We start from the raw sequence: 22642 nt of genomic DNA, 5'->3' as shown, positions 1-22642 counted from the left end.
CCAAAACATTTGGGAGAAACCTGTGCTGATGATTATACCATCCCTAAGTGTGCTCAGAACTCAGTGGTGTTCTGAGAACCGGCCAAACCAGAGTAAGGGGGAAGAGACAGTTGCCGTGACCTTGTCTGCCTTGGGGTGAATCCCGTCCTGGTCTATCCAGGAGAACCAGGGACACCACTTCTGGTGTCACAGAAAAACATGTACTTTGTTTGAAGCAAAGTCCTGCAGCCTCCACTATCTTCGAAGTACCTTTTCCAGCGTTGACAGGTGTCCTACCCCACTTCTGCCTGGGTTGAAGATGACATCAAGCTTCGTAACCACACACAGGATGCCTTTCAAAAAAAATTTCCATGGAGCTCTGGAAAATTCCAGGTGTTGACGATGTCCCATATGTCAATCACTTGTACCGGGATAAGCCCTTGGGAGTCTTTCTAGTGGTAAATTTCTGACAGTCCACCGCCAGTCTCAGCTGCTGGTACACCCGTGACATGGCCAGCTTACTCAATTTTTATGCCCACTGGCAAATCCTCCATCCGTGGCATGGGGCAATTGCCAGAGTCGGAGACCCGATTCACTGGGACTTTATCATGCCCAAGGATGTGGATGGTCTTCGTCTGGTTGTAAGTGTGGCCCATTCAAAAAATTGCACTGGGAAAATGCTACCCTCTTTCTCCAGCCTGGCTAATTCGGTCTCAATCTGTTCTCTATGGAACTGGTCCTGCTTTAAGGCAGTCTAAGCACAAATCTTGTAAGTTTTTCACAGCTGCTTCCATTGCTGCTGCTAATTCGACAGCTCCGGGTCAGGCACAATTGCCCTCTGACAGCAATGGTTTTGAAGTCTCTCCTGATTAATACCACAAGCCGACCTGTCCCGCAACACATCCTAGGATACAGGCAATACTGTGCTAGTCTTTTAAGCTCTGACACACACACACGCAGAGCTAGTTTCACCTTGCCTCCTCATCCAGAACCTCACACTGTTCTCCAGTAACATTTGGATTTTGTGCGTCGTGCCCTCTTCAGATCTTCTGGAGGTCTTTTAAAAACTTTCCTTCCCTGGTTTCTGAGGTTGCAAACTCCAGGAGAGGGAATAGGTTTCACTGCCACAGACACTGAGGAAAACGGTTGTTTGTCCTGGTCTATAATCTCATTTGTAAGGGAAGTGCAGCCCAGTCTTTCATAGTATTGCTACCAAGCCTCATTGGCTTCACTAAACTCCTCAATTTTCCCATAAATTGCCATGCATATGTTTTCTCCTTGTCAGCAGTTTTCAAAAGGGACTGCTCAGTGCAACAAAAATAAGTCTACTCCCAGGTCTGCAGGCTGGGAACCTGCTGCTTTATTTAAATTCATCCCAGCAGAGTGGGGGAGAAACACCCCCTAACCAAACAGGAAGGGACAGAGGGAGGGGGAGAGCAGGGCTCCATCCCCAAATACTCTGGGTAACCCAGTTAACCCTATCATGGCTGCTTCACTATAGGTAGGAGCAGATGCTGTCAATGCAGGGAACCTCTGGACACACTGAGAACTTTCTACAGTTTTGACTGGACTTTCTCTGCCCTGACTGCCAGTTTGCTCCAACCTTCCTCCTCCCCCACACCCAGCTCCGTCTTTTCACATCAGCTTCACTCCACATTGTCCCTCTTACCCTCTGCCCGCTTCCCGTCTCTTTCCATTTAGATGATCCTCTCTTAAGTAAACCCTCCCGTCAAAAATAAGAGAATGGCAGCAGTAACATGGCGCCTGCTGCCGTCCCGTTGCTCACTTGGCCTGTGCACTCCACCCTCCAACCCCCGCTCTGCGTCTGACTGGTCCACGGCTGGGTGTTTGGGTAGTGCCTCGCACAACGGGCTGGTCCTTAAGCACTACCAGAAACATGATTAACAAGAACAACAATGAATACAAGTTTCAGATGGCCCCCATGAACACAGAAGAAACTCCTGTCAGGAATGGTCTAGGTCTACTTGGTCCTGCCTCAGTGTGGGGGAATGGATTAGATGACCGCTTGAGGTCCCTTCCAGCCAGACAGATCTGTGATTCTATGATCGGCAGCATCCAAGATCTATTTTGTGGAAACTGCCAGGTAGTTTAATCCCAAAAGGTACCGCTTGTAACAGCTGTGCGAGAAGATCAAACCAGAGATGGGTTTTATGGCTTTTTATAAAAAAAGATTTCAATGAAAGCTGGTTTTCGAGACTCTGGCGCTGCGTTTGGAGCCTGACCATGAAAGCATTGTGCTAGTCAGTGAGTCATAGTGGGGGAACCTGATGACTATTTTCAGTACAGCTGGTCAGGTGACAGACTTTCTGTGCCCCCCCAGTATCGGGAATTTTTGAAAAAAATTGTCACAAGTCTGAACCAAAAGTCTCAATTTAACTTTTTTTCCCCCCACAAAATGAAAAAAAAAAAAAAAAACACCAACAGTTTGGGCTAATCAAAATGTTTAGTTCTGATCAATTTGTTTTGATCAATTTGAAATGTTTGGTTTGACTCCTCTCTCAAATATAAATTTCAAAACAAAAAATTATTTTGAAACAAAGATCAATGTTTTTGTTCTGAAAATTTTCCGATGGAAAAGTGTGCTGATGAAAACGTTCTGGCCAGCTGCAAATTTGCACTGCCCAAGCTGAATGACATGCAAAAAGTGAATGAACAACATAAAGAGTTAAAACTACACCAAGTTTATGCACCTCTTTAAGAGCTTGATCCCTAACTGCTGTCAATTGTCAGAATTCCATGGACTTAAACTGAGCTACAACCGTTTACATGTTGGTGTCTGCCTCCGTGGCCCGCTTGTTACATTTTCCAACAAGCATCTTTGAGCTTTCTCCCATGCTGCCCCCCATGCTTGGGGGAGCTCCCCATAAACATCCACAGAACCACCTCAGTACCGCCTTCCAGTCCCTCCTCAAAACTCTCCTTTGCCATGATGCCTACAGCTGGACACAGGCTAGGCTGGGACAGTCTCTGTGTTCTGTTTGCGCCCAGCACAATGGGGAACTAATTGGTGACCAGGGCTCCTAGGCACTACCATCGTACAAATCATTAATAATAATGCTCTGTGGAGAACAGCAAAGAAGGGACTGCATGGAAAAGTAACAAATAGTTGATGGCTTTGAGGAAAAGCCAGAGAAAAGGTCAGATAGTCAGCAGAAAGCCTCTATTAGAAAGTGAAGTTCACCCTTCGGCTACTCCAGTGTCTAAGGCCCATATTCACAAAGGGATTTCGGTACCTTATTGTCTTTTTAGGTGCCTATGTGCATCATTTAGGCCCCTATGTTTCTGCCAGTTGGCATGTGCCAAGCTGCCTAAGCAGTAATGCTGCCCCACAGTTGAAAGCTGCTTGTAGCCCTGGCTCCAGGCGTGGCCCCAGCAGCCCATAGTGGGATTCTCAAATGAGGCTTTTCCCCGCCCATCTCATCTGCCAGGTCTGATCCTGTAGACGTGTTCAGAGCACACCTAGGGCCAGGTACCTGTCAGGTCAGAGGGGGAAGGGATGAGTGCATTGGGGCTTTCATCTGAGATACGGGAGACTCAAGTGTGATCCTAGGCCATCCTGCACTCACACCCTGCACTCTACTGCAATAATGTTTGTGCAACAGACACCTTGTGAGGTATCATATGGAAGTCAATAACAAGTTGGTTATTAATATTGTTGTCAAATGCAGGTGTTGACATACCGGGGCACAATCCAGACCGCGGCAGGGCGGGGGGGGGAGGAGTGGGGGCTGCATCACATCTGCCCTGCAACCTTGGCTGCCTTACAATGTCTTGCTGCGGTAGCTCCCAGCAGGGCCACTCACAAACAGCCCCCAGCATGCAAGTCAGGCGCTGAGTGTGTGTAACTGCATCCTGCCAGTTACACCCTGGCTCTCACCAGCCTTGGTTGTACTGCTGGGTGACCCCAACACCCCCCCAATCCCGGATCTTTCCCCAGAAATGTATGTCCTGGACTGCCCAGCCCTCTTCTGGACAATACCAATATATTAAGTCTATTATCCCTTTAAGGGAATAATATGCCATTTTATTATCTTAACTAGAGTTACCCAGACACTTCAATTTAAACGTACTGCATTAGATAAAACAGTAAAACAAGTTTATTAACTACAGTGAGATAGATTTTAAGTGAGTACAAGTAATGAGGCATAAAAGTCAGAAATGGTTAAAATAAAAATTTCCAGTATCTACTTAAACTATCTTAGTTGCAAAGCAAAACTTTCTCACCACATGGGCCAGCAGATTACTGACCAAACTCTCAGGTCAGGCCCCCTCTCCCAGAGGCCAATGCTGTTTCCTTTTGCCTTCTCAGGCATAGAGAATGAGGTAGGCAGGGAGAGAGAGAGGGGTACCTTGGGCTTTTTGTCCCACCTTTTGATAGTTTCAGTCACCCTCTTGAAAAACATTTCCCACGGAGACCCAGGAGACTAAGTCTGTGGAGAAGGATGTTCCTTGCTGGGTTTTTTCACCTATTTGAGCTTCCTTTGTTTTCCTTCCCTGCTTGATGACTCTGTTTCCTACTTACATTCAAATTAAGACAACCACACATTCCTTCCTTTGTGTAGGACAGATCTGACATCTGCTTGGACAGGGCTGTGGGGTTTGGTTGTGAATAACACCATACAGGGGAATCTTAATGTTGTCGCACACATTTTACCAGGACAATACTGACCAGAAAATTATGGGTTTCAAATTATACCTTAGAAGGCATACCTTGTACAAAGTTTATTACAGTAGTGTGTGGGGTGTGAATACAGGGGTGTATTCTGTCACAGTGTATTAACGGTATATGTGAAGTTATGAATTTCCTCTGTATGATGCTACTAGACCACGTTTGAGACCAGACAGCTTAGCCTAGGTAAAGCTGATAAACAGGTCTGTCCTAGAGAAAGGAAACTGGGTTTACCTCAATTTACATACTACCAGTAAACAAAGCCATCAGGCTAAACCGGCCGGGGTTATGCTGAAACAGAGAGAGAGAATTAAAATGGCTCCTGCACCCCAGAGAGACACAGGAAACTGAATCCTCAGGAGGTCTTCCTGCCTTGTAAAACAAAGACTTTGGGAACATAAGGAACAGAGAGAGACTCCATCTTGGCGCTTCATCTTAGGAGAGAAAGAAACCAAGCGATTTGATCTCTGTGATGGGTCCAGGCCAGGCCAGGCAGGAAAGGAGTCTGGTGGTTGAAAGAAACCATCTTGAACCAAGCCTGTATCTTGTTAGATTATGTTTTAGACTTTGAGATGCGAGTTTTCACTTCCATTTGCTTGAACCATTTTTCCGTCTATACCCTACCGGCCTGTGTGAACCCCACAGTGCCACACCAGGTTTGAGGAGCTGCTTGAGCCCCCATGTGGGCGAGTGCCCTGGCCAGCTCTCTCGCTCACTCAGGTTTGTCACCAGAAAGGTCTGGGCTTCAGGCACAAGAGGCTAGGTTGCCGGAGTGACTGACCTGGCCTAGACACCTGACTCCAGGAGAGGGTTCACGGCCGAGGATCCCGGGTGGAGCGAGATGCCTCCCTCCAGCCCACCAGTCAGGTGCCTAAGTCCGTTTGTGAATCTGGGCCCTCAGCCTTGCCCCTTTCCTCGGCGCTGCACCCCTGGCTGGCTCTGGCTCCCTTCTTTAGGCACCTCACTCTTCCCCGGCACAGCCTGGGCACCTAACTCAGGGCTGAGGTGGCAGGTGCTGCAATGCAGCTTTAAGGAAAAACCTTAGAGGTCCTCCTCCCCTAGTCATTGGGCCCAGGCTGGTATTAAACAGGCTCCCGGAGGAAGAGCTACAACACATGCCCTGGCCTAGGAGCCCCTCCTCACCTTGTGCGGAAGGTCAGCTCAGGCGACAGCCCCGGGAGAGGGGCTCTGAGCCCAGGGGAAGTTCCAAATCGCATCGCCCAGCGCAAAGCAGACATCAGCCTTCCGCCACGCCAAGCCAGGCCACGTTGTAGTCCTGTGAACGCCGGGGAACGGCCCGAAGCGTCAGTGTGGCAGAAGAAAGGTGCATCTTGTCCCACGCCAAATGGTGGATTATTTAGGCACTGCGTATTGATCAGAGCCGGGGATCAGAGCCGCCCCTGTTCGCAGGGGGAAAGGAGATTGCCAGTTCTCCCACCTGCCTCAAGCGACTCTCAGTGTTTTGTCTGCCCCAGCAGATGTCGCTGTTGCTGAAGAGATGGCCCAGGGGCACCCGAGCCGACTATGAGCCGAAAAAGAGAACTCGAGGGGACAGAGAGGCTGGGCCACATGTCCCCCATTGGGCGGATTGAAATGCATTTCAGAAAGCAGGGGGAGACCTGTACCACAATCACGGTGCCGTTTTTGTCACAGCTCCTTTTACTGAAGGGCAGCAAGAACAAAGGAACCCAGAAGCCCTCTATTCAAATGCAAATAAATCTTTGCCTATCTTTTAATATGCTGCTCTTGTGACAACTGTAAGGTGTCAGGGTAACCACTTCCTGTGCTGAATGAAGCTGGGTAGCAATCTGGCTTACTGGAAATGGGAGAGTTAAAAGTTACCACTTCAGATTGAAAAACAACACAAGCTTAGCATTCAACCAATCAGCGGCAGGCCTCAAACACCCAGAGCAGCACTCATTCATTCCTTGGGGAGCAGGTGGCCAGTGTTACCTTCCTCCACATGCTCAGCTCAAGTATTTTATTGCTGACTTGCAAGAGAAGCCCCAGCACTTGACTAATTTTATGAATCAGTAAGGAGAGAGATTATAAAAGAGTAAGCAAGCAAAACAAAAGATGTGGTTTGCCCTTGGGGCGGTTGCTGTTTGACTGGGCTCAGGCAATGTGAGTCACGTTGACAATACAGTAATGTCATGAAGCGGTTCAAGAATTTCGGTGGCCAACCGATACCAATTTGTTCTTCGGCATTAAACAGCTGCGTTCACATTCCAGCCAACTTTTCACTAAAACTCTCGACTGTTACCTTAGAAAGGAGACAAAGAAGAGGGGACATGATAAAAGTCTATAAAAAGCTGACTGGACTGGAGAAAGGTGGGCAGCTCTTATCTCCTGTCTCATAGCACAAGAAGAAGGGGACACGGAAGGCAGCTGAGAGGTGGATAAATTCAACACCAATAAAAGGGAGTACTTTTTTCACATAAGACAATTAATCCGTGGAACCCACTGCCACAGGATGTTGTTGAGGCCAAGAATTTAGCAAGATGCAAAAAGGGAATGGACATTTCTATGGAAAATGATAATATCCGGAGTTAGACTGGATAATGGTAAAAAAGAGTGTTGGGAGGGAGATAAACCCTACAGCTGCAGGGTTTAAGCCATTTTCTAACTATTAGAGAACAGGGTGAGACGTAATGTGGAGGGCGGATTATCCCACATCTGCTGCTGAAAGATTCTTCCACTTTCTCTGAAACATCAGCTACTGGCCACTGTCAGAGACAGGACTTTGGACCAGATGAACCTCTGTCTGATCCAGTCTGGCAGTTCCTGAGATTGGAAGGGGAAGAAGAGGAGAGATTATTGGGATTTTAGTATGTCATCTTTGGAAGTCTGTCTCGGGGCTTTGGGGGAACCTGCCAGGAATAAAGAAATTGGCTTTCTGCCCTTCTCTGCTTGCTTAGGATGGAAAGCAGGCCAGAATGCTGTTTTACAAGAGGTTGCGGTTTTGGGGGAAGAGAGCAGGGGCTCTTCTTTGCCTTGGAGAGCTCAGGCATGTCTCTGAAGGTGGGTTGGCAGCTTTTCCAGCTCCCAGTGAAGGGGGATTATTGGGTCCTTCGTGAAGAGTGTCCCTCCCAGGCGTGGCACCGTAAAGATGTCGACCAACCAAGAACAAAAGCCAGCATTTTAACCAACGTGAATAAAAGTCATTCGTCATCTCAGGGAAATGGGCTTTGCTTCTTTGGAGCTGGTGATGTCATAAACTTTGCTAGTTCTCCAGCTCTCCACAGAGCCTTTGGGGCCAGGCACGGCATGAATTTCTACTCTAAAAAGTGGCGAGAAAAGCTGAGGGGAGGCTTGCAAAAGGTCTGTGAAAGCTGTTAAAGAGAGGAAGGGGGGTCCCATGGCTAGGCCACAGTCTAGGACTCAGGAGAGCCAGGTTTCAGTTCCCTGCTCCGCCACCGACTTCCCATGTTGCCTTGGACAAATCACTTAGGACCTCATCCACAAGGGGACTAAGCCCACCTCTTAGGTACCACTGACACTCAAAACCACCGCTCCATTGCGGCCTGTGTTCCACCCCAAAGCCACAGCCCCCGGCCCACAGCAGATGAGCTGCTCAGCGCCTCCCGAAGCAGGACTTTCAAACCAGGCATCCCTCCCGAGTATCTTCCAGAGGGACCCAAACCGGTCTCCTCAGAGTATGCCTCAGACCTGACCAATCAAGTTGAACAATGAGGCTGGGGGCGGGGGGGGGAGCCATGCACAGACAGTTGCCATGACGAACCCGCCACCGCCCCGCAAACAATAAACCCAGTGCAGCAAACCAGACACGGGCTGCTCAGTGCCACCAGCCAACACAGGCTGCCTTTAACCTCCGCTCTCGGCTCCCCGGCTGCCGTGGAATTGGTGTCCATGCCCCCCCCACCCCACACACACACACACACTCCCTGTGACTCACTGGACTATCTGCCACTCCGCATGAGACCTGTCAGGGCTCAGTTCCTCATTTCTCGGTGGCAGCTGGAAGCTGCTCTGAATACAAAGCCCAACCCCACCATGAGCTCCATGCAGCCAGCCCCCTGCAGGGACAGTCCCGTGGAGTCTTGCTGGGAGCTCAGGGAAGTTACCCCAGGCCAGCGCCCCGGGATGGACGGGCAGGGGAATGCAAGGAGAGGGGCAGCCACACACGCAGAGGCAGGGGGAGAGTGGAGCGAGGCCGGAGGAGCTAGGCAGTCACACCTCGAGTGAGCTTGGAGGCCCTGCAGCTTCCATAGCCATGGCCACAGGGTTGATGGAGTAACCAGAGACCAGGGGAGGGGAAGAGAGTGCTGAGGGATAAGGAAAGGTGGGAGAGCCCCTGGGGACGAGAGGAACCCCCTGCAAGGCGAGGCAGGGAGCACAAGCCCAGCTCCAAGAGGAGGCACCTGGCAGACTCCCAAGGCAGAAGGGAAAGAGAGAGCAGGACCCTGAGCTGCCCCCTGCCTGCCCCACGTCCCACCTCAGTGTGTGCACTGAAACCTCTTCTTCCTCCATCTCCCTTCCCCTGGCTGTCTGCATCCACTGCAAGGGGGGTGCTAGGAGCTGCACGCTGCTGGACAGTTCTGGGCCAACACCAGCTCCCTAGGAAAGACAGGGATCAGGGTGCACTGGCCTGGTTTGCCTGCACCCCTGGCTGACAGCTGGACGTGCCGTGTTGGCCCTCCACTCACCCATGGCCTGGGGATTTATTGATTTCAAAGCCATGTGCACGCAGAGCATCCCAGCAGCACAAAGGGAACCGCCACATGGCTCCACACTGGAGCTCTGCCCGGATCCCTGCAGACAGAGAATGCATTGCCTGAACCTTCCAGCTAGTCCGCACAGAGTGACGAAACCTTCCCAGGGCGGGGACTCGTTTTGAAAAGGGAGGCTCCGAGTGCCATCCCTGATCCAAAATGCGCTAGAGGAGGGGTTCCACTGAAGAAACCCTATATATATTGGAAAGAAATCTAAATGATGCAACCCCCCCTCCCCCATACTTGCACCCCCAAGGGAACAAGGAAGAAATTCACCATCACAGTGATATGAAAGTAACCAGATTACGATGTGTATGATTTTATAAAGAAGTGACTCAGGCCAGCAGGGCAGATTCTCTGAGCAAACATCTGTAAAGTGCTCACACATGATGCACAGCTGCAATGAGCATATTTTACACGACATACATAATCTATTTGGGCACAGATCCCAGGCTCCAAAGCAACACGTGACCCTGCCAGGGAGACAACAGACTGGGAAATACCATCACAATAGAAAGGTGCCGCCAGCTGGTAAAGCAACCAGCCTTTCGTTTCTGAAAGCCCCTGTGTGGAGGCTTGTCAGCGCTAGTAAATCACACCTTACCAGAGCCTGAGAGGGTGCGGGCAGGGAGTAGCAGCCTTGGAGGGCCTGATTCCATCGCAATGCTAAACCTCCCGGAGCAGAGCTGGCCGTCCCAAGTGGCGTGACACACCCGCCAGGGAACTCGCTCCACGTGGGGAGGAGAACGCCAGGCTGGTATTTGTAACGGGCGCCAGAGACGTCAGAACTGAAACTCCCCTCGTTCTCTGCCCAGATCATTGGCCCTGATCGAGGTAGCGGCTGCTTTCAAATTCTGTGAAATCTCAAAAAGGAAACAGGAAGCCTCTCTCATTTCTGACTTCAAGCAATAGCCTCTGAACCACACACCGGCTTCCTCCTGCCCCATAGGCAGTGTGTGTGTGTGGGGGGGGGCATGTGAGAAACAGCAGCCTGGCTGCTCCTCTTCCCAGCACAGGAGCCGCTGGCATGGCCAGAGGGCTACAGTTCCTAGGGTGTGTTCCCAGCAGTGAGGCCTGGAATGGGAGCTGGGAAACAGCACAGCAAAAGGGGACAGAGCCAGAGGTCGTGCTAGGCCACTGGAGCCCTAAGCAGGAATATTTGGGGCCCCCTTACCTCTCGCCCACCCCCTAAAAATACTAATGGTGGTGTTTCCACCAACCAAAAACCCCACACGGAGACACTTGCTAAATAGCCCACATTACAAGAGACAGACAGTGTTGGGGGGGTAATACTAAAATTGAGGCCCCAAGCAACTGCTGAGTCTGGTTATGCCTAGAACCACCTCTGGCCAGAGCTTCTCCCCTGCTGGGACGTTGTGACAAGGAGGGTCCAGACACCCAAGGGGAGAACAGGGGGTCTGAACCCCAAAGAATAAGCCATTGACTCACCTTATTCTAGACAATGGTTTTGTGTATAAAATATGTCGAGTAAGGTCTTTGGAAAGCTAGTACTGCTGTGACCTTGCTGGTTGCTGTGAGCTACGTGGGCAGACAGTGGCTAGGAATCTCTGTACCCGGGAGGGGTATAAAACTCCGCTCAGAATCTGGGCAGCAACATCCAGCTCCGCCACCCGAGGTGGTCAGCCAGGGAGGGGGGGCTGCCTCCCCAGCCAGACAAAACTAGCCCCCAGCACCCAACATCGCACAGCCCAGGACAAGACAAGAGATGGGCCAATCAAGTTAATGGGAACATATTGGAAACACCTGAAACTGAAAGAAAACCCCGGACTTGGAAAATAGAGAGGAGGGTGTGTATCCCCCAGCCCCCGTGAATCATCCTAATCTGACCGAAAGCAAAAACCCTGCAAACTCTGTTGGAAGGAAGGGGGTTTGAACTAAGTGAAGGTTATCCCGAAGCAGAGGATAGGGGGCTGTGCGTGGAACGTTGGATCCGCTTATGACCGGGGGCATGCTGGGAAACAGAGCAAAGGCAATAGGTAACTTGTATTAGAAAAGGGACTTTTATCTACTGTGGAAGTGTGAAACCTGCAGTTTTGTCTGTTTATTTTCTGTGGGTCGTGTGTGTGGGTTTGCTTTCCCTATTTCACCTTCCAATCGGGGGCTTTTCTATTAAATCAACCTCGTTTATTTTTAGCCCACGCAGGTCTCTGGTGCACAAACAGCATGGAGCGTGTGCGCCAAAGTGAGCTGATAATTGGGGCAGGTTTCACTCCCCCCTCTGGTTCGTCAAAGTGTCTGGTAATTGAGACCTCGGGGGTCACCCTGCCAGGAGTAACGAGGCTGGTGGACTCCAGGGTGAGACCTTTGTGCTTGTGGGCTGGCTCCTGGTGTCCAGGCTCTGAGCCAGAGCAACACAGCCTGAAGGCCCCCAGCATCACAGGGCAGGTGGTGTCAGGACCCCTTCCTGGTCTGGGTGAGCCCCACAGCATCCCAAATGTGTCGCTTGCAAAGCGGAGAGTGCGGCCTCAGGGGTGGCTCTTCGCATTGCGCTGTAGCATCAGCGTGAACTGGGTGAGTGTCTAACCCTGTCCCCCCCACACTGCTGCCACCTCGGGTCTCTCAGGGAGGGAATAAATCGGTGCTCTGAATCTGGTTTCTGTTCTGAGTGAGCTGCAGGGAAGAGCACAGTTGCCCCACATCCAGGCTGCTCACCCTGCCCAGCCTGGCAGCCCCTTCATCACAGCCAGGCATGTTCATGACCCACCTGCCCCACCAGGAGCCAGACCCAGGACCAGCTGCCAGCCCGCATCCTGATAAGCCTTGCTGCTAGGCACCCAATGAGCCCAGCTGCGCTGCCTTGGAGCTGCCCGAGTAGCCTCCAGGCCTCTAGGTTTAGTGGCCCTGCTTATAGGCCTGGCACCTGGAGCAGATCGCTGGGTGTTCAAATCGTATCCTGCCCACAGCGGGACTTGTCTTGCTCCTGCCCTGCTCCAGCCAACTTCCAATCCTTGCTCTGCCCAATTCCCAGCCTGCTCTGGCCTTGTTTCTGAACCTGATCCTGTCCCACCTACTGCCTGCTCCAAACCCTGGTTCTCTCCAACTTCTGGCTTTGATCCTCTGCTCTGCCTGACCCTGTGGCCCTGGCATTCGGCTTCTGCCTCTCTGGTACGGAGCCTTGGCTCGGTCATGGTTTTTGCCCCCCCCTCCCCACCAGACCCAGCTCTAATCAATAGTCCAAGCTCTTGTTCAACCACTAGGCCTGACTGCCCATGGCCCCGTTGGCGACACTCCTTTACATTTCCTGTAAGAGTTAAAATGCACCCACACTAACAATGCCATGGCCCTGTCACTGGGCTGCATGCATGGAGGGCTGACAGAACACCTGCCCTCGAAGGGTCAGGGTGTGCAGGGAGCGGGGCAGAAAGACTTCCTTTGCTTTAGATTGCAATGAACCTTCCAACACTTCGCAACCCCCTGGATTGCCTTCCATGTCCGCCGGGGGGCTGGACCCACTAGTTGATGGAGAAACACAGCCAGAGGGGAAGGGGTCCTGAGCTGGGAGCACCCGCCGTTCTGCTCATGCCTGCTCCTGTGTCCTTATGTGCTTGGCTACCCTGTCTGTAACCAGGGCTCCAGCCATTAGACAGCACTCCCCTCCCTGAGCCAAGAACAGAACCCAGGAGTCCCGGCTCCCAGCCCCACCTGCTCGAGCCACAAGCCCATACAGTCAGACGGGAATAGAACCCAGAAATCCCGATTCCCAAAATTCTGCTGCTGTCAATCCAGGCTTTGTACAGCGGACCAGCCAAGTGTGTTAGCTCCCGGGAAGGGAGCCGAGGTCCTGCTCTAAAAGGCCTGTGTTCAAATCCTGCCACTAGGCTAGGGGGTCACAGTGGCTCCATGAGGAGTTTCTATTCTGACACCTTAGCTACAGCTACATTCGTTTACAGCCAACTGCTGGACCTCTGAACTGGTCCCAAATGAGTCGGATTGGCCTGAAAACTGATAGGCCAGGGGGCCTGAGAGCAGGTCAGTGAGGTTGCCCATAGGAGCCCGACCCACATCCCTCATTTAACAGAGCAACAGCTGCAAACAACTAAACCATCTTTTGTCGACACAGCCGTCTTCATAAAATAGACATTTTTCACTAAAAAAATTGTCTGCTTTGGAAAGTTTCTGTGGAACGTTCCGTCTTTTTTCCCCCCTTTCCCTCACTTTACCTCCTCCCTCCACCCAAATCTTTGTTTTACACTTGTCAGCAGCTGCTGCCATGGCAAAACACCTGCCTCCAGCCTATTACACGCTGTGCGGAAAAGAAACCGGCTAAAATTCAGAAGCCGTTGGACAGCTGCTTGCCTTTCCTTCGTCACTGCTGCGATAACGAAGCGTTTCCCCAGCTCTCCCCAAAGCACTGACAGCCTATCACTGCTAGCGTCGTGTTTGCTCTACCCGCGAGGAAAACGCCACTGCTCACACAGCAAGCGGAGATACTCCAGTAAAAGGTGCCCGACAAACTCCCTCCACCTGCAGGCTGCCCATCTAACCCCTCCATGCCGGTGGGGTCCCTGCCCCGGACCAGTGAGCGGGATGGCTGTTCCAGTTCAGGGGTGCTCAGGGGGCGACAGGCCCTTGAAGGGGAGTCAGGGCACAGTCTGCCCTAATTGCCTTCTGCAGGTGCATCTGGGGACAACTGACCACCCCAGGGGGCTGCTGAGTGGTTAATTAGCAAAGGAGCCACCTGGACCTGATCAAAAGGGTACCTGAGCTCTGGCAGGCAAGGCACTGCTGAGGAGAGGAGCTCGGGAGAGCTCAGCAGAGCCGGCGCTCTTAGAGACAGGACGAGATCCCCAAGGACAAGAGCAGCGGAAAGCCTCAGCAAAGGGCTCTCCCAAGCAGTGGCCAGAAGAAAGCCCAGCCCGCGAGGACTTACGTGCTATCCCAGGTCAGAGATCTCCACAGAGCCCTGACTGGACAAATCGAGCTAGGGAGGGTCAAGAGAGCTGGCTCTGGGGCAGAGACCTCAGCCACGAGAATCCTGCGGGCAAAGGGCCTGGGCAGAAAGGCCAGCAGCGGATTTTGGCGGGAAGAGAGAGCTGGGTGACCGAGTCAACTGTAGGTTAAGAGGCCGGGGTGGAGGTTGGCTTATGCTCTATTTGGGCCTATGTTAATGAAGGAGGTGCTCCGAAACGGGGTGCTCTTTAGGATGTGAACACCCCCTTGGACTTGTTTATACCCTGGGCAGGGCTTCTGGCCTGGGGTGGGAGCAGTTTGCCCTGAACGCTCCCCCCACCCCGCAAACTTCTGTGCAGCCCTGAGCCCCGGTGAGGGGAAACCAAAGCAGGCCTTACCCGCAGTGCCACACCTGACCGACGGGCGTGGGCCGGGACAGCCTGAACTATAACCAGGCTGGAAACAACAGCCGCAGCTCCCCGGTACCAGCCCGATGGAAGGTGGGGGGCCCTGGGCCCATGTGAATGCACGTTCTGTGGCCCCTCCCTTGGGCTGCTCCCGTTGTGACGTCTCTGAAGCTAGCGTGGAGACGACGCCTTTGACAGGCCGCATGGGCTGCGCTGTCTGCTCCTGCTGCCCAGGGGAACACAGGGCTTCAACCCCCAACCCCGCAGGGAGCGAGGGGCTCCCCCCATCATCCTCGAGGTGGCGGTGTGAAGGGAGACCCCCGATGTCCAAACCCAGCGATGCTGCTGCATGTCACGTACCACCCAAACACAACCTTACCTCTACGCCCACAGGGCTGCCGGCACCTTGCTGAATTCTTTGGGGGAGCAGAGAATATTTGTCTCAGCTGCAGAAAGCCCCTTAATACAGCGCTTGCCTCCTTGGAGACGCAGATCCATGCAATCTCTGCCAACCAGCACCACGCACTCCCTGGACTGGTGTGGTGAGGGGCTCCGGGGGCTGTCCGAACAGGAGCGCTGCTTCAGGGCAGTGCCGGACCCAGGAAATGGACGTCTTTGTATAGGACAGATCAAACGCTGCGATCGTCTCAGGCCCTGGCTTTGATTCCTCGTGGGGTGTGTTTTCTTGTCACTGCCCTCCGACAGGATCTGTGGAGAGAGAGTGCCTTTCCGAGCGTTGGCGCTTGGGGTCGCACAGTGCCCGGGGCCTGCTGAGCACAGCACCCTCGCTCCAGCCCAGCAATGTTTTCTGGAAGGGCCCTTCTTCTGCTATACAGCATGTGAGCGAGCCTGGCTGGCCAGGGCCCAGCCACCGGCGGGCTCTACTCTCTCTGGCTGGGATAGCGAGTCTTTGCCAACAATATTGGACGTTGCTCTGAGTCTTAGGGAGCTTGGCCCAGGGATCGTCCCTGCCCACGGTGCTCCAGAAACAGCCCCACTGCAAAGGCCTGTGCATACGCAGGCTGTTGGAGCCACCATCTCAGTAGAGGAAAGTGCCTGGTCACTGCTGGCCATTAGTATGTGTTACCCCAGGCATCACCCTGGACCCAGACCCACCCAACCCCAGCCACCCTCCTGGAGAAGTTGCCCTTATGAGCTTCCAGCTGTTATCTGTATGCCTCACCCAAGCCACACCCTCATCTCCCCACTCCTCTCCTGGTGCTGGGCAGCGTTATCCCCTTTGGACAGAGGGGGACTGGAGGCCCAGAGACATGAACTGACTTGTCCAAGGTCACACGGGGAGTGTGTGGAAGAGCCAAGAACCAAACCCTGGCTGCGTGGATTGATGTCAATCATGATTTAAGTCATCAAGTGGAAAGCCTCAATTTAAATCATCAATTTAGTCAACTGTTCCATTTGCTAAAGAAAGGTGCATTCTCATTGGTTGATAGAACCATAAAAACATGTTGACTTGCAACTAAACAGAGCCTCGATGTCTTTTTGCTACCTACAAAGATTCTCTATAACTATATACACAAGTAATTATATGGCTTAATATTTTCAGATTAATTGTATATTTTAGTATGTTAAAATGGTGAATGAAATACTACTTATTGACTAGATAATTAACTTTTTGCTCAGGGATGTGTGTCACACTGCACTAGGATGGCAAATGGAATTCAAACAATTAAATTCAGATTTCATTTTAAACAGGTTTGTTTTTAAAAAGTAAAAAATAGAAATTTTTTTTCCAGTAAAATCTGACAACTTTTCTCCACACTGAAGGCTGGTCTCCAGCTAGTGACCCCACAGGCCATCCTCCTTTCTGGCAGTGATGAGGGGTTCTCAATACAGCCCTCAGAATGGTGACCCCCAGCCTTGTCCTCCCACCCCCTAGCCTGTTTTTTCCATGGTCCCTTGGAAGCTGCCATCTCCTCCAAGATCCAGGGCTGTCCTGTTACCCCTCCTCCAGCCATAACCCCTCTGCTCAGTTGTTGGTCACCAGCCAACAGCACTCCAGTGTGTGCTCCCCCACCTAAGGTGACCAGATGTCCTGATTTTGGGGTCTTTTTCTTATATGGGCTCCTATTACCCCCACCCCCTCTCCCGATTTTTCACATTTGCTGTCTGCTCACCCTACCCCACCCCTCCAACATTCCAGGCTCCATGTAGCAAGCCCCATTCTGGGAGAACTGAAGTACGGAGATGTGAGGCTGCCAATACTGTTGGCCTCAAATGCTCTAGTTTAGGGGACTTACCCAATCTTGCATAACCAGCCTGCAGCAAATCCACTGACTAGGTTCTGGTCTCATAGGTTCTGGGCCATTGCTCTTTCCGCAGCACCGACATCTTTCTGTCTGCAGCTTTTCCTCATTCACTGCACAGAAATTCCATCATGTGCAAACCATTGCCAGGGCCAGCACCTCTGCGTGTCAGAGGTGGGGGGGCAGGAATCGCAGAATGTCCAAATAGCCTAGCCAAGTACACAGATTCAGCCTCGTCGGAGAGGCGGCACAGCCCAGCGAGCAGGTTCTGCTCAGCACCAGTTGAAAAATGAAATTAAAATAATCTCATTTAAAAAAAGAAATTCAAAGTTGTCTTTGTTCTGCTGGGCTCGAAATGGTCCCATCTTGTATTTTTTTTTAAAAAAGTGTTTTAGAAAAAAGATTCGATTTTTGAAAATGGCAGAAGAAAGGGAAGCAACAGGCAGTATATGAATGTGATGGCGTACGACTCATCTTTACAGTTTCCATCCAGCTGTCCAAGACGGAAAGCGGAGGTTGAGGCCTACTGCTCCTGAATGCCTTCCCTGTAAAAAGCCCATTTCTATCTCCTTAAAGACGGTTATAAAAGTGCCAAAGGCTCAGGATACTGGGTGGTGAGCACATGAGGTGACCAATTGCTTCCAGATCGGTTATTTTCATGACTCGCCACAAGGCTTTTTTGTAAACAAACTTTATTTAGAAAAGTAAAGGATTAATTCGTTGTATGCAGGTACCCTTCACTGAAACAACAATACATACAAAGCTCTCTGTCACAGTCAAAACATCTACGGGCAAGTGGAAGAGATGCTTGGGACATGGCCTGTGAAGTTACAACGTTAAGTTCCCTTCATCCATGTGTCTTTCAGATAACTTAAAACAACACTGTTGGCATTGGCTTTGGTCACTGTGTAAGGTTTGTGTTCTGGGTCTCCGTCTTGGCAGTCACAGCACCATTGACTGTGGATTTCCGAGCAGTAGAGGTGCAAGTCGCAGCAATGCACGAACTGGCATTTTCAGCCGCCTGAATTTCAAAAGCAGTTCAGAAAAGCTTACGCTCCCTAGTGAGACAAAAGCAGGAGAATGATTCTGTATCTGGAGAACGCTTGCATGCTGAAACAGTTAACAGTGTTGGAAATGTAATATCACTGCTGTTCAGTGCAGTAAGGATGCATGTCTTTGGTGGAGTATCCATCTACTCAATATTCCAAACGCGCACACCCAAAATGGATAGTCTATGAACAGTAAACTTTGGCAATTTTTAGTTTAAGTTTGCATTAACAATTAGGAAAGGACTCAGAAAGGAATCCCTGTGTGTGTTGGTGAAGGACACTTAAGACTCGAACAGCAACACAGAAATCAAACAGAAAACTGGGTATCCAATCACCTAAGCAGGGAAACAGAAACTGACGACACACAAAGGAAATGAACTAAAACATTCTACTCAGCTGAGGTGTTATTTGTAGGTACAAAATTCAGGGGGATGTGGGAATGGGTTTTTCTTTCAATTGATGGTATCCCCACCCAAATGCTCCTTTAGGCCTGACCTTGCACATCAAGTTTCGTTACTCTCTCACTCTCCTGCCTCTGTATTCTTTTGAGTGTCTTTTTAAAAAAAAAAAAAAGACAAAAACACAACCAACTCTCTCCCCAGCTTTTCAAAATGCCCTCCCACACTGGAAGGGTTGGCTGATCCTTATTTGTTCCACGCCGCCCACCCAACAGCCCGGCTACCTCCCCTGGTGGAGAGGTTGGCGTTTTATTTTCTATTTTGCCATCACCATTTGAGTAAGGAACACAAGCTTGGTAACTCCTGACAGCCTAGCAATTCTGTATGCTTCTCACAATGTTTGTGCTCAAACGCCAGGCCCGACCTGGCAGCTCTGTGTGTGGAGAAAGAAGAAATGAAGTGATATGTATGTGCAAAGTAGCCTCAGTGATGTTCACCGAACAAGCCAGTTATAAAAGCTTCTTCTAGAGAAGTGAGCAGATGGAGGCAACCCCCAAGAGTGTGAGCAACAACTCTGAAGAAAAAAAAAACAAAAAAACCACAGAATGCCCCAAAAACAGGAAGGCTATAAGAAGGGCACCCTACAAACACCTACAGATTTCCAGCTCTTGTGAGACTTTCTTTCCTGGTAAGTGGTGTTTTTCTTACAGCCCCAGCTCCCTGAATGCTGTTGTTACAGGGGAGTGTCTGCTTTCCTTTAAAAGTGGTCATGTTCTGGACCCTGTGGTTGGGGGAAAAGCTGAAAAACGTGACCCGAGAAGCTCAAATCCCAGAAAGCAGAAGAGCCAACACTGATTGTTTTTTAAAATCTCATTGGGGGGGGAGGTGGAGCCTGATTTTTGAGCAGCTGGGTTTCGAACAGTGCATCTAGGAAAGTAACAGTGCGAAGGCATTCTCTTTGTCCTTCCCATAATTGGGTCAGCAGGAAACATCACCTAGACCAGGCTTGTGAGGATGGGACGGCTCTGAGCATCAGCCTATCATGGTGGGGAATTCAATAGAGGCCATGGAATGAAATTTCCCTACCTTCCTGACCAAACAGGTTGCCACTAGGAGAGCAGGTCCTCTCTCCAGAACCACCTAGGTGCTCAAAGGAAAGATGAGCAACGATGTTCAGGACAAAGCTAGAGTAATAAAGGGGAGCAGAGGAATGCAGTCTGTCTGATCTTGTCCACTGCCTTTGGAAACGTCACTACCTCCAGGTGCAAGGTGCCATGAATCCTTTGGTGCACTGAAGGTCCCTGGTTGAGTGCTAAGGGAACAAGGCCTCATATCCTTATCCATATCAACCTGGAGAAAAGCCAGGATGTCTACTGAAGAGCAGTGGCTAAGGCTGATATCTTTAATCCCCCATCATGTCCCTACGGCTAAGGGCCCTGCTCATCACATAAAGGTCCAAGAAAAGTCACAAGAAAAGAAAATACTTGCACAGGGGTAAAAAAAAAAATATCTACACTGTAGCAACAACTTAACACATGAGGTAAACGTGAAAGGTCAAACTTATAGTAATAGTACGCCCAATCCAACCCAGCACGGCCATAACCTTACCTTCTAAGCCGCCTGCTGAGAGCTGCCCTGGGGTGGGGACTGAGTGGTAAACGAGGAAGCAGGCCAGCATACTTAACTGAGATTCTTCAGTAGGCTGCCCGCTTAGGTAGGAGTGCAGCGAGACGTCCCCGCCAGCTGTAACATACAAGGGAGTCTGCTGAGATTCAGGGACTATCTTCTCATTTGTTGAGAGAACAGAACACAGAGAGGCATTGGAGTGGGACATTGCTCCCTGCCACATGGGTTTGTTGGAAGGATCTCCCCCCAGCACCGACTACCAAGGCCAGGGCTTTGTCTTGTAGCAGCTCTTCATTCAAGGACTACCACCATGCCATTCTTCAAACCTAATCCCCACCTCGCTCTCCGCTTCACTTTGCCTGGGCTCACAGGACATCACTGCCCCTCGGAACATTAAGGAAGTCTGAGTCATCTCCTGCATTAACCCAAACTTTCCACACAAGGAAGCAGTCACACAGAGCCCTCAGGGTATCGCATACAAACGCTATGTTAAAGCGTGCCAGTTGGAACACAATGCTCTCAGAAGGTGCGTACTTGGGACACCAGGTAATTACACAAAATGCAACACACCTAGAGAGAGAAGTGCAGACACATATTGCTGTTCTACACAATACACACTACATGGGGCCTCCCATGACACAGGTAACCAGATTTTGGAGACTATTCTAAAATTCCAGTGGTGGCAGCAGCTCAGAGCACCAGCTCAGCTTTTAAGGCTACCTGGTTTTGTGCAAATACTTAAGAAAAAAAAAAATCACAAAAATCAGCTACAATTCCTTATCTTGATTACCTGAAGGAGGCCACATTCACTCTTATAAATTGGCCAATCAGCAGATAAACAGCATTCAAACATGAGCCATCTGTTCTTTATTTCCCCTCCCCCACCTGCACTAAAAACCAAAAAAAACCCCAGCTGATGGGCAAGATACCAACGAAGCCTGATTCCCAGAAGCTGTACCGCAGGGTGTCAGATCTCTCTCAGTGCAGGGTCACAGACTCACACCCAAAATGTGGCACTATACTCATGCTGCTCTCTTTACCTTGTAGCCACTGGTCCAAAGTATTATCAATAGTGCACTTCATCACAGGCAGAAATTCAGAGTTCATGAAGAGCCCTCGGTTTGGATTTCTCCTCACCCTTTCCTGGTGGCTTCTGGAGCTGAAAAATTCTAATACCAGCTTTATCTGCCACAGTTCAAAGGTCTCAGACATTTCTTTTCTCTCTAATATCCTCACGGCCTAACAGGAGAGAAAACACAAAGATATTCTGTGAACTTGATCTGTACTAGAAAAGAAACATCCCCCCCTCATAACTGCAAAATAACTGAACTTCCCTCCCTCAGTGTGTCAATCTAAAAAAACCAGACTACCCGCTCCTGATCTTTATCACCTCATTAGGTTATTTTTCAATTGCTCTCTTGAAATCTTAGAAAGCTGTCAGTAAACCTGTGATGACAGAGCAATTTCCCATTTCTGGTACCCATGATACGTATGAAAGGAGTGAGATTGACGTGATACCCTTCTGCAGAGTCAGTGCTGTTAAGGATTTAAAAAATGAACACTGTTCACTCTACCTGATCTATTGCTATGTATGCAGGCAGCATCTCCGGATTCTCTCGAGTAACACACTCGTAAAGAATAGATGAGAAGAGGTCCAATATTTCCTGTTTCTGATAAAAGACATGCCTTTCACAGAGTGCACACTGTTCGTATAATTTATTACAAGTTCTCTTACATTGCTCACGTTGGCTTCTGTTATGGTTAATCCCCCACATTATCTGCTGTAATTCATCTTATGGAAAGAGTTGTGTCCCTGTGTATTTATTCATTAAAAGAATGCAAAATGTAGTTAGATTTTTCTCCCTCCCTTAGTATTTTGGAAGGCTAGTCTCCAATTTCATTCTGCACGAAGAGAAGACATAGTCTTCATTCACAAGACAACTTTAGTGGCTGCCCTAAATAATATCAGTAACCTACTTTATCTCAGTATTCAGTAGATATACCTTGTACAAACCATAGGGAATTCAGGGAATATAATTGTGAGGTTAAACAGTGGCAGAAGGTTATACTGAAAAGCTTTTTAAGTGCAGGTACCATAGTTCTATTTTGTGTTTCTATTTTTGTGTATTCTTTATGTAATGCCATTTTGTTCTATATAGCAAACTCCTCCAAGGAGCAAGGTCTTTTCAGAACAATTTTTCTTGCATTACTGAATTAGCTCTGCTGTCTGCAACTTAACATTCATTTTCTGAATTTTATTTATGAAAACAAGAAAAGAAACCATTCTTCTGAGCAATATCCCACATATAGGCAATGTGTACCTGACCCATGTTCACAGCTGGTTTGCAGAAATAGTCAGCAAATGAAAGTAGTGCGGGATCAGAAGTGAAAGCAGAAATAGTTTCTGGCTAAAAAGAGGTAAAAATGCACACTTTAGATTAGGAATCTTTTGCTTTCATTGCATAGGTCAAACAATAATTTATACCCTCCCCTCCTTCCCTACTGTGATTCTCCAGAGCTCAGCTGCAGGTCATTGTAATCTACATGATTGATTTAATGGGCAAAATCAAAGTCTCATAACCTTT

The 22642-nt window shown here is 50.0% G+C and overlaps 1 protein-coding gene across 3 annotated transcripts in view; it reads right to left on the bottom strand.

The window, feature by feature from the left end:
- Nucleotides 1-17670: 17670 nt before the first annotated feature.
- Nucleotides 17671-22642, bottom strand: part of ANAPC1 (anaphase promoting complex subunit 1) — a 65887-nt gene continuing 60915 nt past the window's right edge. For all 3 annotated transcript variants that reach the window (XM_084624673.1, XM_084624674.1, XM_084624675.1), the window contains exons 44-48: nt 22379-22465; nt 21632-21727; nt 21098-21296; nt 20040-20174; nt 17671-18042 (exon numbers count right to left, since the gene is read on the bottom strand). In XM_084624673.1, the coding sequence (XP_084480799.1) occupies nt 17927-18042; nt 20040-20174; nt 21098-21296; nt 21632-21727; nt 22379-22465 (633 nt within the window). In that variant the 3' untranslated portion in view covers nt 17671-17926. The remainder of the gene's footprint in view (nt 18043-20039; nt 20175-21097; nt 21297-21631; nt 21728-22378; nt 22466-22642) is intronic.

The sequence above is a fragment of the Lepidochelys olivacea genome (genome assembly GCF_965140295.1).
Source record: "Lepidochelys olivacea isolate rLepOli2 genome assembly, chromosome: 3".
NCBI classification, from domain to species: domain Eukaryota; kingdom Metazoa; phylum Chordata; order Testudines; family Cheloniidae; genus Lepidochelys; species Lepidochelys olivacea.
This window is presented reverse-complemented; position numbering and strand designations above follow the sequence as displayed.